Source organism: Monodon monoceros, unplaced genomic scaffold (assembly GCF_005190385.1).
Source record: "Monodon monoceros isolate NGI ecotype Baffin Bay Population unplaced genomic scaffold, NGI_Narwhal_1 Super_Scaffold_11, whole genome shotgun sequence".
Lineage (NCBI taxonomy): Eukaryota > Metazoa > Chordata > Mammalia > Artiodactyla > Monodontidae > Monodon > Monodon monoceros.
This window is the reverse complement of record NW_021703767.1, coordinates 119220237-119233116: the sequence shown is the minus strand read 5'-3', so window position 1 is coordinate 119233116 and position 12880 is coordinate 119220237. Positions and strand designations below refer to the sequence as shown.

Sequence of the window (12880 nt, the reverse complement as noted above, 5' to 3'; positions counted from 1 at the left end):
ACATGCTATACTCTCTGCCTGAAATGTCTTTTCTCAGATCTTTTCCTGGGTTCCTCCTTTGAAATAAATGTAAGATCTCATGTTAGAAGTCATTTCCCTGGAAGCCTCTCCTGGCTTCCTTACTGTGCTCTCACAGCTCCCTCTACCTACCTCGTCAGAGCTCTTATCACTCCAGACCCAAGCCTCAAGCAGATCCTCCAAGTCTCTGATCTCTTTGCAGCATTCACTTCTCCTTGCTCACACTCTCTGTAGCTGTGCTTTTCCATGTGTTTATGTGATTCCCTCATGAATGCCTCCCTTGTAGACTGTAAGCTCCAGGCCAGCTAGAAGTGGGCCATTTTATTGCTTTTCAAAGACTGCTAAATTGCAACACTAAGAAAATGAAATGTTGAAAATAAAACCATTTATAATATAATACAATATTCCTAGGAATAAATTTAGTAAAATTTGTGCAAGGCTGTTATTGGAAGACTTAAAGAAAACGTAAGTAAAAAGAGATATCAGATTTTAAGAATAGAAAGGCAATATCATAAATATGTCAGCTTTCCCTAAATTGATCTATAGATTTGATGCAATTCTAAACAAAATACCAGCACAGTGAGTCAAAGAATCTGATGAGATGATTCTAAAATTTTTACAGTAAAATAAAGAGATCCAAAGAGCTATGACACTCATAAGGAATATTGTAGGGTGTGTGTGGTGGGGCAGAGGGTAAGGTTGTTCCTATTAAATATTGAGTTAATTACTAGAAGGCAACAATGATTAAAGTAGTGTGATACTGTCACAGGGCTAGACAAATTGATCATGAAGTCTGACAATACTAAGCACTGGTGAGGATGTGGTGCAATGGAAACACACCAGCTGGTAGGGATACCACTTTGGAAAACAATGTGGTATCACACATTCCATTTCAAGTTCATTGTTTAAAGAATCTTTTACAAGAGCCGCAGGTGACTTGTACAAGAATATTCATAGATGGGACTTCCCTGGTGGCGCAGTGGTTAAGAATCCGCCTGCCAATGCAGGGGACACAGTTTCGATCCCTGGTCTGGGAAGATCCCACATGCCGCAGAGCAACTAAGCCCGTGCGCCACAACTACTGAGCCTGCGTGCCACAACTACTGTAGCCCGTGCGCCTAGAGCCCATGCTCTGCAACAAGAGGAGCCACCGCAATGAGAAGCCCGCGCACCGAAATGAAGAGTAGACCCTGCTCGCAGCAACTAGAGAAAGCCCACGTGCAGCAACGAAGACCCAACGCAGCCAAAAATAAACTAATTAATTAAAAACAACAAACAAACAAAAATAAATAAAGCTTTATATAAAAAAGAATATTCATAGATAGAAGCAACTCCATCAATAAGAGAATAAGTGTGGAATATTCTCACATTTGCATGTTACCAATGACAGTGAATGAGCTACAGCTAAAAACCATAACATGGATGAATCTTAGAAAAGTCATGAGTGGGGGGAATAAAGAAAATGGCTTGATGACATAAAGTATAATACTGTTTTTATAAAGTTCAAAAGCTCATGGAAAGACTATAAGTAAAAATTCAGCATAAGATTTACCTCTGTGGATGGGGGGGAAGGAGAATGGGGAGGAGCACACAGGTAAGTTGGACAGTTTTGGCAATGTAGCTTATAGTTTAGTGAAAGATTCATGGGTTTCCATTTTTAAGGTAATTTTCAAGGCCCTGAAAACATACAATAAAGGCCATGTGGCATAACTCCTTAACCTTATTTCTTCTTAAACTGTTCAAGCAAAATGAATAAGCTGCCAAGATCAAGCTTTAGTCATCTCCAAAGCTCCACCCTTTCCCAAAGCACCACAATCAGTCAGACAATAGTGGATGCAAATCAGGTTTGTTATGACAGCCCTTGGCAAGGGATGTGCAGTCATGAAAGAAACCTCCTCAGCAAGGATGTTGTTGCCTTTACAGCTAACATGGCCACACCTTGGCTTCCACATTCTCAGCATCACTGGTGGGAAACAGAGCAACTGAAATTCTCAAATTAAATAAAACTCTTCCATAATTCTCCACTCTAGCTGAGCAGGGCTCAATTTTCCACGAATGTCATTTGCTTTGGTAGCATAAAATCTTAGTGAGCCATGCTCTCTACTTTATTTCCTTTGAACTTTTGTATATTTTTGCATAAAATTTTATATCCAAACATAGAATGTTATAAGATACTTCTTCGAAAGTCACTGAAGTCATCAGGGTACAGATTCATTATTACTCTTTTCAGAACATCGGGAAGTCTAACAGAGAAGGCTGGTGAGTTAGCCTTTCTAAGGTCACCTTGATTCTCCATCATGTTTTCCTTTCGTAGCCATAGGTTTCACACAAAGTTTTGAGTCCCATTTTTTAATGCCAGCTCTTACCTTGATATCGCTGAATATATTTTATAGTTCCTTCCTGTGGTAGAATATCTGCAAGGATGACCACAATAATTTTCCCATCCCTGTATGCATACCACTGTGTAATGTGACTTTATCACAACCTGCATCAAGAGCTGGAGCCTATTTCCCCATGCCTTGAATATTGGCTGCTCTTGTGATAATTTGACGAATACAATGCAGGGAAAGTGATATTGCAAGACTTCTGGGACTGAGCCTTAAGAGTCTTGCACTTCGGTTCTCATCATCTTGGAATGCTGCCCTGAGACCATCATGGAAAAAAGCCAGGGCTAGCCTACTGGTGGGTGAGAGGTTACACGGAACAGAACTGAGTCCCCAGACCAACCAGCTAATAATCAGAATCAGCCACCAGACATTTGAGTGAACCCATGTTAGACCACCCAATCCCTGTCAAGCCCCAGATGATTGTGGTCACATGAGTGACCTCAGATGAGAGCCACAGAACTGCTCATCTGAGTCCAACCTAAATTGTTGAGCTACAGAATTGTGAACTAATAAAATAGCTGTTTTAAGCCACTAAGTTTGGGGAGTGGTTTGTTACACAGCAACAGATAACTGATATATTTTCCTTATTTTTTTTTACCTTTTATCTGCAAGGGTTGTGGTGTGTGTGTGTGCATGTAGAAGCGGAGCCACATTTAAATCTTCTCCATCAGATTTTGGTCAAATTGAGAAAAATGTTTGACTTTGTGTCAAAGGGTAATGAAGAATGAAGATAAACTAGGTAATTCCAAGACTTGAATATTTCATTTAAAAGGAATCCCATAGTTAGAATCTTTAGAATACATTATTTAATAATAAGACTTATCAGGTAAATTCTTTTTCAGAATAGATTGTTACAATTATTTTTATACTTTTTTTATTATTATATATTTCTCTTTTTCCATGTCGACAATCTCACATATTTTGTTCCTTCTACATGATTTTCAGCATTTCTCTTTCTAATTTGGAGTTAGGTTTTATTTGCTTTCCTTTTTGAATCTTTCAGAATTTGTTTACTTTTCTCTGTCCTGTGCTGTCATTCTTATTCCTGACATCTTCAAGGCTGTGATAGAAGGAGTAACGTGGTAACTAATGCATAGATCCATATGGTGCTCTGACAGCTTCACCTCCTTTACCTCCAAACTACATCTCTGATGTTCTCCGCAGTCCCTCCCTCCCTACCTTTTGTTTCTTTTCCTCATAAACTTCACTCTCCACTTTGCTGCCAGAAATACAGCCCATGCCTGCTGTGATATGGATATGAGAAACCACACTGCTAAGCGGCTCGGGCTGTACTTGACAGATTAGAGATTATTTTTTTCTCATTTGGCTGTGTCAGGGCAGCAGCACATTTATTTTTCTCTTTGACACCAGTGACAGCTATTACTGTGCCAGCTCCGTATCTGGAGAGTAAATGAATGCACTGAGGAGGCATGGGGCCTTCTAGGCTGACTCAACACAGCCTCCTGAGCTCTGCTGTGTTGCAGCCTACTGAAAATGGAGTCTCAGAGAGCAGCAGCCCAGACAGAGTCTCAGGGGACAGTGAGAAATACACGGTTGGGATGGAGGGGAAGAGAGTGGGGAGAAAGAAGAGAGAAGGTGAAGATAGATAAGGGAAGAGAGAGGAAAAGCAGAGGGCTTTGTGGTTGATAAGAATTAACCAGGGGATACCGGCAAATACACTCTTGGCACCTTTGCATCTCTGCTACTGCCTGCCAACCAGAGTTGCTCTTATTAAAACACACACAAAGAGAAACAATAGAAGAGTCTGAGTTCTCCAGAAATGGAAGTAAGCAACGTAATCAAGCTGCTTATATTTATAAATCTATTAAATAGCTCCTTCAACTTGTTTTCCCTTTTATTTTCTTTTTAATACAATTGACACATGCAAGAGAATATATAGAAGATATATGCAAGTTATAAATTATAGTAGTATAGTGAATACCTGGAAACCCACTCCAACCCATGAGCCAGAATATCACCAATAACTTATTTCTTCTACGTGTTTCTTTCCATTCCATTCTTTTCCCTGTTTCCCAGAAATTACCACTTGGCTGAATTTTGTGTTCTTAATTCCCTTATTTACTACACATATGCATATATGCATTCTCACCTATATGCATGTATGCTTATGCAACATTGTTTAATCTTGGTCATTTATGAACATTATAAAAAAGGTCTTACGGGACTTGATTTACTGATCTTACCTTATGCTTCCAAGATTCACCTCTATTGTCATTAGCAATTTTATTTCATTGCTTTTCACTGCTGTATAATATTAAATACATTTATTTCTCTTTTCTCCTTTTAATGAAATATGAGTTGTTTACAAGTTTTTGCTATCATATAATATACATATTAATAATATATATAACTATATATGATAATATATATATTATTATATAAAATTGCTACAAATATTTTTATGCATGGTGCACATGTACAAGGGGGTCCCTAAGGAAAACACTCAGAAATAGAGTTATAAGTTGTACAAATATGTACAAAGTATATACAAATATATTTATAAATGTTAAAATTATATACTCATAAATATATACATTGGAATAAATTTATATTCAAGAGTAAAGAAATAATAATAGACAAGGTACTCATGAAGAAGAGTTTCTTTTTAAGATATAAAGACTTATTATGAAGCCATCATAATTAGGACAGTGTGGTACTTGTGCAGGGATAGATTAGAGACCAATAAGATAGAATTAATGGTCTAGAAACAGAAACCACAACACATAGTACAGAAGGAACTGTAGATACTGGGGAAAAGTGAGACTAGACAATAAATGATGTTAGAATAGCTGGCTGTCCCTCTGAGAAAGAAAAATTTAATTGGATGTCTACTTCATATTATACACAAAAATCGATTCTGGAAAATGGACTTACGGCAAAAGGCAAAACTTTAAAACACTTTAGAAGAAAATGTCTTTCTGATTCTGGGGTAAGGAAGGATTTTTTAAATAAAATACAAAAATGTTAACCATAAAAGAAAAAATTATAAATTTAACTACATTAAATTTAAGAAATTCTGTTCATTAAGAGACATCATGGAAAAGTAAAAGCACAAGACACAAACTGGGAGAAAATATTTGTGGCATATGTAACTGAATACAGACTACCATGCAGAACATACAAAGAAATCAGGCAAATTAATGAAAATATGGTAAAACAACTCATTAGAAAAATGGACAAAAAGTTTGGTGAGGTATCATATGAAAATATAGTCAACTTCATTAACAATCAGAGAAATATAAATAAAGACCACAGTATAATTTCACCTCACACCTATTAGATTGCCAAAAATTAAGAGGAAAAATTGGTACAAGTGCTTTGGAAATGATTTTGCATTATTTTGTAAAAATGAGTAGTATTTTGCAGACCCTACCACCTGGCACTTCCACTCTTAGGCATGGATACAGAATGGCCACCAAGTCGGGGACCATGGACAAATACGTAATAGCTAGTTTATTGTTATTACATTATAGTACATAATAAGATAATAGCATGCATATTTCCAGACTTTATGGCCACACTGAATGCAGTCTAGAGAATTCTTCAGTTCTAATTAAATATGGAGATATGTGAAATCCTTCCTTTCTCAACCTTCTCTTTCCTTAGGCTCTTGAAAAACATACTTGTTCTTTGTCAACTTCAATCTCTTAGCAAAGCTGATGAAACAGTGAAATCTATGCAGACTCTCTCCCATGAAAAATTCATGGACAATTTAAGGGGGTTGAATTGCCCCACCCTGAAGTCCTTTTATGAACCATTTAAGGGTCTGTGTTTCCTGGATTAAGAACTGGATTAGGAATTAAGAACTGCTCTAAATCATTCTCTTCCCAGTGTTAGAGCTTAAGGCACTGAGGTATCACTCGGCCTCCATCTATGAACTAAACCTCTTCAGGTTTTGGTTCTAGACCCTTGTTCCTTCTTCCAGGCTTAGGAGTCAGCCTTTTGAGACTACTGAACCTCAGCATACAGTATCTCATTTAAGGACAGAGCAACAGCGATTCTAGAACCAGCGCCCTGGGCACTTAGACCTACAGGTCCCCAGCTCAGCAGGCATGATGACACAAGAGGGCAGTGTCAGGCATGCTTCTGTGGTATATTAAGGAGCCCAGCAGGAAAATCAACATTCCTGAGGAATGTTGATATGAATAATATAAACAACCTCACATTTCTGAATCCAAGTTTTCCAGAGTGAGTTACACAGAGTCCAGCAATTCTAAGCAAGTAAAATGGATTCATACCATCCCTCCAACTACCTCCAGTAAGAAAAGACAGGTTCCATTTCTACTTTGCAATTATATTCACAGCTCATTCTTTTTTTTTTTTTTTTGTGGTATACGGGCCTCTCACTGCTGTGGCCTCTCCCGTCGTGGAGCACAGGCTCCAGACGCGCGGGCTCAGCGGCCATGGCTCACGGGCCCAGCCGCTCCGCGGCACGTGGGATCTTCCCAGACCGGGGCACGAACCCGTGTCCGCTGCATCGGCAGGCGGACTCTCAACCACTGTGCCACCAGGGAAGCCCCACAGCTCATTCTTAAACATTCAGATTTTTCATAATTGCTAGTCATAATGATAAATACAAGAATCTGAAATTATTGAGGACTTGGTCTGGCATATATAGTTATTAATTGCAAAACACTACAGGAAATGTAACGCGTCATCTTAGGAGGAGGAAGAGGACAAGGAGATTCTAAGTGTGTCTGTTCTAAAGTCAGACTGGCTATGCCATTTAATACCATTTACTTACTGTGTAACCTTGAGCAAGTCTCAACCTCAGCATCCTTGTATGTGAAATAAGGATAATAATAGTACCTGTCTCATAGGGGCATTATGAGAATAAAATGAGATAGAAGCATAGGTCAGTGTGTGGCACATGGGATGCGATTTAAGAAGTGAGCTAGTTTTAACATTAACACCCCATTCTTCATCATTTAGATCCATGTCCCCTTTGTTTCTTTCTTTCTAACTAAATTATTATTTGTTTATTTATTTTTGGCTGTGTTGGGTTTTCGTTGCTGCGCACGGGCTTTCTCTAGTTGCAGAGGGGGGGGGGCTACTCTTCGTTGCGGTGTGCGGGCTTCTTATTGTGGTGGCTTCTCTTGTTGTAAGTATGGGCTCTAGGCGCGCGGGCTTCAGTAGTTGTGGCACGCCATGGGCTCAGCAGTTGTGGCTCACGGGCTCTAGAGTGGAGGCTCAGTAGTTGTGGCTCATGGGCTTAGTCGCTCTGCAGCATGTGGGATCCTCCCAGACCAGGGCTCGAACCCATGTCCCCTGCATTGGCAGGTGGATTCTTAACCACTGCGCCACCAGGGAAGTCTTTCATGTCCCTTTTTTCCAAATATTTTTGAAACTGTGGCATTTGTTTTAATTCCTCATTAACAGAGAAGCTAAAAGGGTATCAATTTCATTGCTCTTGAAGAAGAAGCACTTCATGGGTACTAATGAGTTCTTAGAACAAAAATGTATGTGCTGACAGTAAGCATTAGGTAGGTTGTCATTGTGATGACACATCTGTGTGGCCATAGAGTGGAAACATGGAGTCAAAGATAAAGGAATAGTCCCCAAAGATGAAGGAGATGAATAGCAAAATAATTCAAATACATGGGTTTTATTTAAAAACAGATATGTATTTAAAACATTTCTTAAGTGATAAAATGGGGGAGAAAACTAGAAAAGATGGTTTGATCCTTTAAGAACAATCCATCCTATAAAAAAATGGTTAAAGGTTTCTTTGACTTTATTGCCAGGAGGATACTGTTAAAATTTCCCATGTAATATGAAAGATGATTTACATCTAATTTTTGAAACAAAATGAAGTTAATAAAGGTTAAGAACTCTTTCATTTAAATGGACCCAATGATCTAAATTACTAAAGCCTCTGAATCCAGCTCTAAAACCAACCTGTAGTTTGACTACAGTGTTTACCTACAGAAGACCATGACCCACTAGCTGAGTTTTCATTCATATTTCAAAATCACTCTTTGTGACCTTCACATTCTCATAAATTTCTGATCCTGGGGCTTCCCTGGTGGTGCAGTGGTTAAGAATCCACCTGCCAATGCAGGGGACACGGGTTTGAGCCCTGGTCCAGGAAGATCCCACATGCCGTGGAGCAACTAAGCCCATGAGCCACAGCTACTGAGCCTGCGCTCTAGAGTCCACGAGCCACAACTACTGAGCCCGCGTGCCACAACTACTGAAGCCCATGTGCCTAGAGCCCATGCTCTGCAACAAGAGAAGCCACCACAATGAGAAGCCCGTGCACCGCAACAAAGAGTAGCCCCCGCTCGCTGCAACTGGAGAAAGCCCGCATGCAGCAATGAAGACCCAGCACAGCCAAAAATAAATAAATAAAATAAACAAATTTTAAAAATAAAAATATAATATATTTCTGATCCTGGGCTTCATGGCCATCTGTCAGTTGACTCTCCAGTATTTTAGTTCCCACATTCTCTTACATTGCTCAGTGAGACTTACTCTCTAACTTGGAAACTTGCACAATATTCCCCATACCCACCAGGACTAATGCACTTGAGAGTATGGAAAATCCAACTACCTCATCCCTCTTCACTAAATGACTACCCAGAATCTGCCTCCTTTATAAAATTATTCTCAGAGTCCAATCTAACTGACTGTCCTGAATCCCTCCTCTTGCCCATTTTATAAACAGAACTGCATAAACTCAGGCCTCTCCCTTCTTCCCCTTAAAAATGTGGATTTCTTTTAGATAGGGTTCCCTAATAAAAATCTCTCATGTCTGTGAGAACTTTTAAAGGGATAAATGAAGAAACAAGGGGCATGTTAGTAAATATTGACTGATTTACACCATTTTTTCTTTAGTTTAATATTCTAAATGCTATTTTTTAGTGATACCAATACATAGAAGTAAAGCACATTTTTTGGCATTAAGAATTTGACTCTGGAGCCAAATTCTTTGGTTACTAATACCAGCCCTATTACTTACACTGTGTTATTCTCTCTGAACCTCAGCTGTCTCAACTGTTAAGTGAGGATAATAACATTATCTACTTAATAGGATTATTTGGAGGATTAAATGAAATAATCCATGTAAAGTACTTTTAAAAAGGGCATGGTACATATTAAGCACTGAATAAATGTTTGTTGTGTTGTTCTTACAACCATTAATTTATCAGAAAATATAACTGGTCATTTTCTAAGACTTAAGTGTAAGTCTGAGTGACTCACAACAGGAGTCACCAAATTATGAAAGTGTCTGTTCGGTCTGAATTTAAGTGTGTGCCTTTCTTTCAAAATTTCTGATGGTATCTGGAGAACAGCATCAAAATAAATGATTATTTCTCATTGTACAGTACCCCAAACAACTGAACCTACCAATACTCTTCCTCTATTTCTGCCCATAGCATAAGTGTGGAGTCGCCCATCATTTCCTAGGGGTTGAATCCAATGGACCTATGCCTATCCCACTTGACCTCTCCTGTGTTAGACACTGTCCACCCTCCATCTACCTTTTCCTTTAACTTCCAGATACATTCCCTGCTGGTTTGCTTCCTGTTTCTTGGGCCCAGTACTTAGTTCTTTGTGGGCACCTCTTCCTTTCTTCAACTAGTGCTGTTGTATAAGTACCTTCCTTTCTCACTCCACGTACTTTCCCCGGATGACCTCATTCTCTCAAGATTTCCACAAGTTGATAGCTCCATATCCACCTTTACTGCCACTGCCTAAGACTAGGCCCTCATCACTTCCAACCTAGCCTGGAAATTGCCTCTAAAATGGTCCCCTTGCTGCCTTTTTCCCACTTCACATGGCCACCAGAATGTCCTTCCTAAAGGATAAATCTGACCTTGTCACGCTCAAGCTAAAGCTCTTCAAGGGTTTCCCTTACCTTGCTGGATAAGATCCTAAAACCTTTAAACTATCTGACCCTTCTGCACTTTAACCTAATGACCCACATTAGGAAGGCACCCTACAAGTTTTTGTTGTTCAAACAAGGAACATGGTTCTAAAAGTTTTGCCAGGGCTGTACTTTTTATTCAAATCACTTTTCATTATAAATTATTGATCACAGCTTTAAAAATCAATTAGAAGAGTTTCTCAACTCCAGTAAATACATATCACTAGATCTCTTGAATTGAAAATTTTAAGAACAAGTCAATTATATACAATGCGCAAGTGCAAGCATACACACACACACACACACACACACACACTATACATTATTGTGCTTTAAAACTAGATGTATAGATTTTTAATAATAGTAAAGTGTATTATATCAATGCATACACTTACATATACTTAAAATCAGTTATGCAAAGGAAACAGAATAATAATGAAACTGATTATGCCATAATTTGACAGCATTGTCCACAAGTTTAGAATTTGCATCTACTGTAAATCTCAGATTTCCATATTATAGAACTGCTAAAGATCAATCTTGCTATAAACTGATAATCAATCATTTGTAGAGTCCACACATCTCAGAGTCTTGTGTCAATGTATAGGAATAATATTAGGTATGTATAGAAATTCAAGATAAATTGCTAAATGAAGAGGTGGGTGATGGAAAGAGCTACTGGATCAAGAGAAGAAGTTCTGAATTTTGTCCTGACCAAGGTCCTACTTCTCATAGATGGTGAGACTGAAACAATTAATTAGGCTTTCAAGATGTTACATTCCTCCATCTTCAGAAGGAGGGGTTTTAATTACACAGATCTCTGAGGCCCTTGCCAGCTTTGAAATTTGGATATTTAGCTATGGCATACCCAAAGAACAGAGAAGCCCCCCCCTTGAACAAGTTTTGAGAAAGATCAAATCCACTGTAACTCTCAATCACAAACAGTTGATAGATCTCTTAGTTGTCCAGATTTTATAAGGCTCCCCAGTCTACATCTCTGCAAGCCTCCACCTTCAGGTGCTAAAATCTTCAGCTTCCTCACCGCCTTAACCATGCTGGACATTTTCATATAATGTAGCCTGAGTTGTTCTAGGCTTGAATCAATAAAAATTTAACAGAGAATTCAAAATACCACCCCCCCCCCGCTCCCCACTTTCAGGTCCAAGTAATGAGAGCTCCTTAGCTTTCCAGTGACACACACTAAATATTTCGTAAGGAAAAGGCTGGATGAGTGACTAATGTGTGTTTTTAGCCTCAGTTTCTTGTGTTAGGGATATAACAGCTGTATGCAGTAAAATTCCAGGGTAGAACTGGCTGTATCGACAATTTAAGACATCCATGCCATTGTAGTCATAGCAGCTGTACATGTTTTCTGCAGTGGAGATTTAATGTATTGGATAGGATTATGAGTGAATTGGATTGGCTCCACTATTTTGTACCACATTTTGTTTTATGATGAGCTGCAAGCCAGAGTCTGTATAGTTAGACTTGGGTCTTAGCAGCATAACCAATAAAATATAATGAGAAAAAAACAAGTCTGCGTCCTACAGTGTATCCCAGCAGTAAACAACTCTGCTAATATTTAGAGATGTCTGTCTCAGACTGCTCTCTTGTAAACTTTCCCTTAGAAAGAAAACCCTTAACGTATAGCTACTATTTTACTCCTATCAACTATATATAGGTAAGGTTCTGCCAAGAAGAAGGAAAACGAATGCAATGTGCGTATCTGCATTATTTAAGCCAAAAAAGTCAACGTGCGTCACATAACTCAAACCAAATTATCCACATTCCCTAAGTCAGAAGTTCAAAACTCACAGAGAAAATCCAACAGTCTAATTCTAGTTTGCTTTGATTTGAAGACTTGTGTTTGTCAGAAGACATGCAAGCCTTGGAACTGAGTCAGAAAAATGTGTAAAGAGGTGATATACTGAAAAAAATAGACAATTCACCCAGTCAGTGTGAGTCCAGGAAATGTGAGATTCCTCCCACATTTCGAGAGCACCGGCCCTACAGCCTTCTGGAACTTGAGCTCCGAATGTCACTTACCCTATGACGATACAGGAGATGGCAGTTCCCAAGAAGGCATATGTTAAAATAGATCCTAAGTTCTGAAAAAAGTGTCTCTGGGGAGAAAAAGATACATTTTATATAGTACGTCAGCATTTTTCTTCTTAGTGTTAACAGGAAATAAAAATAAATGCAATAAATTGCCCCACCCTTCCCTCACTGTTTAGGCAAGTTTTGTTTTTGGAGCATCAGTTCCTGGCCCTATTGTACAAATAAGGCTTAACTGATTTACACAGAAAAGGACAGAGGTTTCCAAAAAACAGGGGAAAAAATACACCTGGAAGGTGACAGGGTAGAGATGAGAGAAACTACTGCCAGAACTGGCTGGACCTGAGAGAGAGGGAAGGGACTGGAGCAATGGCCATGCAGGATTCTGGGATGATTAAAGGAAGACAGAGTTTTTCAGAAGTTTTGTTGTCACTGAAACCCCTTTAGCACTTTAAATATACTATTCTAAAAGATTTAAGTTGGGCTTCCTTGGTGGCGCAGTAGTTGAGAGCCTGCCTGCCAATGCAGG

At 38.9% G+C, this 12880-nt stretch overlaps 1 protein-coding gene across 7 annotated transcripts in view; it reads right to left on the bottom strand.

Moving 5' to 3' along the window:
- Positions 1 to 12880, bottom strand: part of SLC9A9 (solute carrier family 9 member A9) — a 667550-nt gene that overhangs the window by 482358 nt on the left and 172312 nt on the right. For all 7 annotated transcript variants that reach the window (XM_029215042.1, XM_029215041.1, XM_029215045.1 and 4 more), the window contains one exon: positions 12343 to 12419. In XM_029215042.1, coding sequence (XP_029070875.1) covers positions 12343 to 12419 — 77 coding nt within the window. The remainder of the gene's footprint in view (positions 1 to 12342; positions 12420 to 12880) is intronic.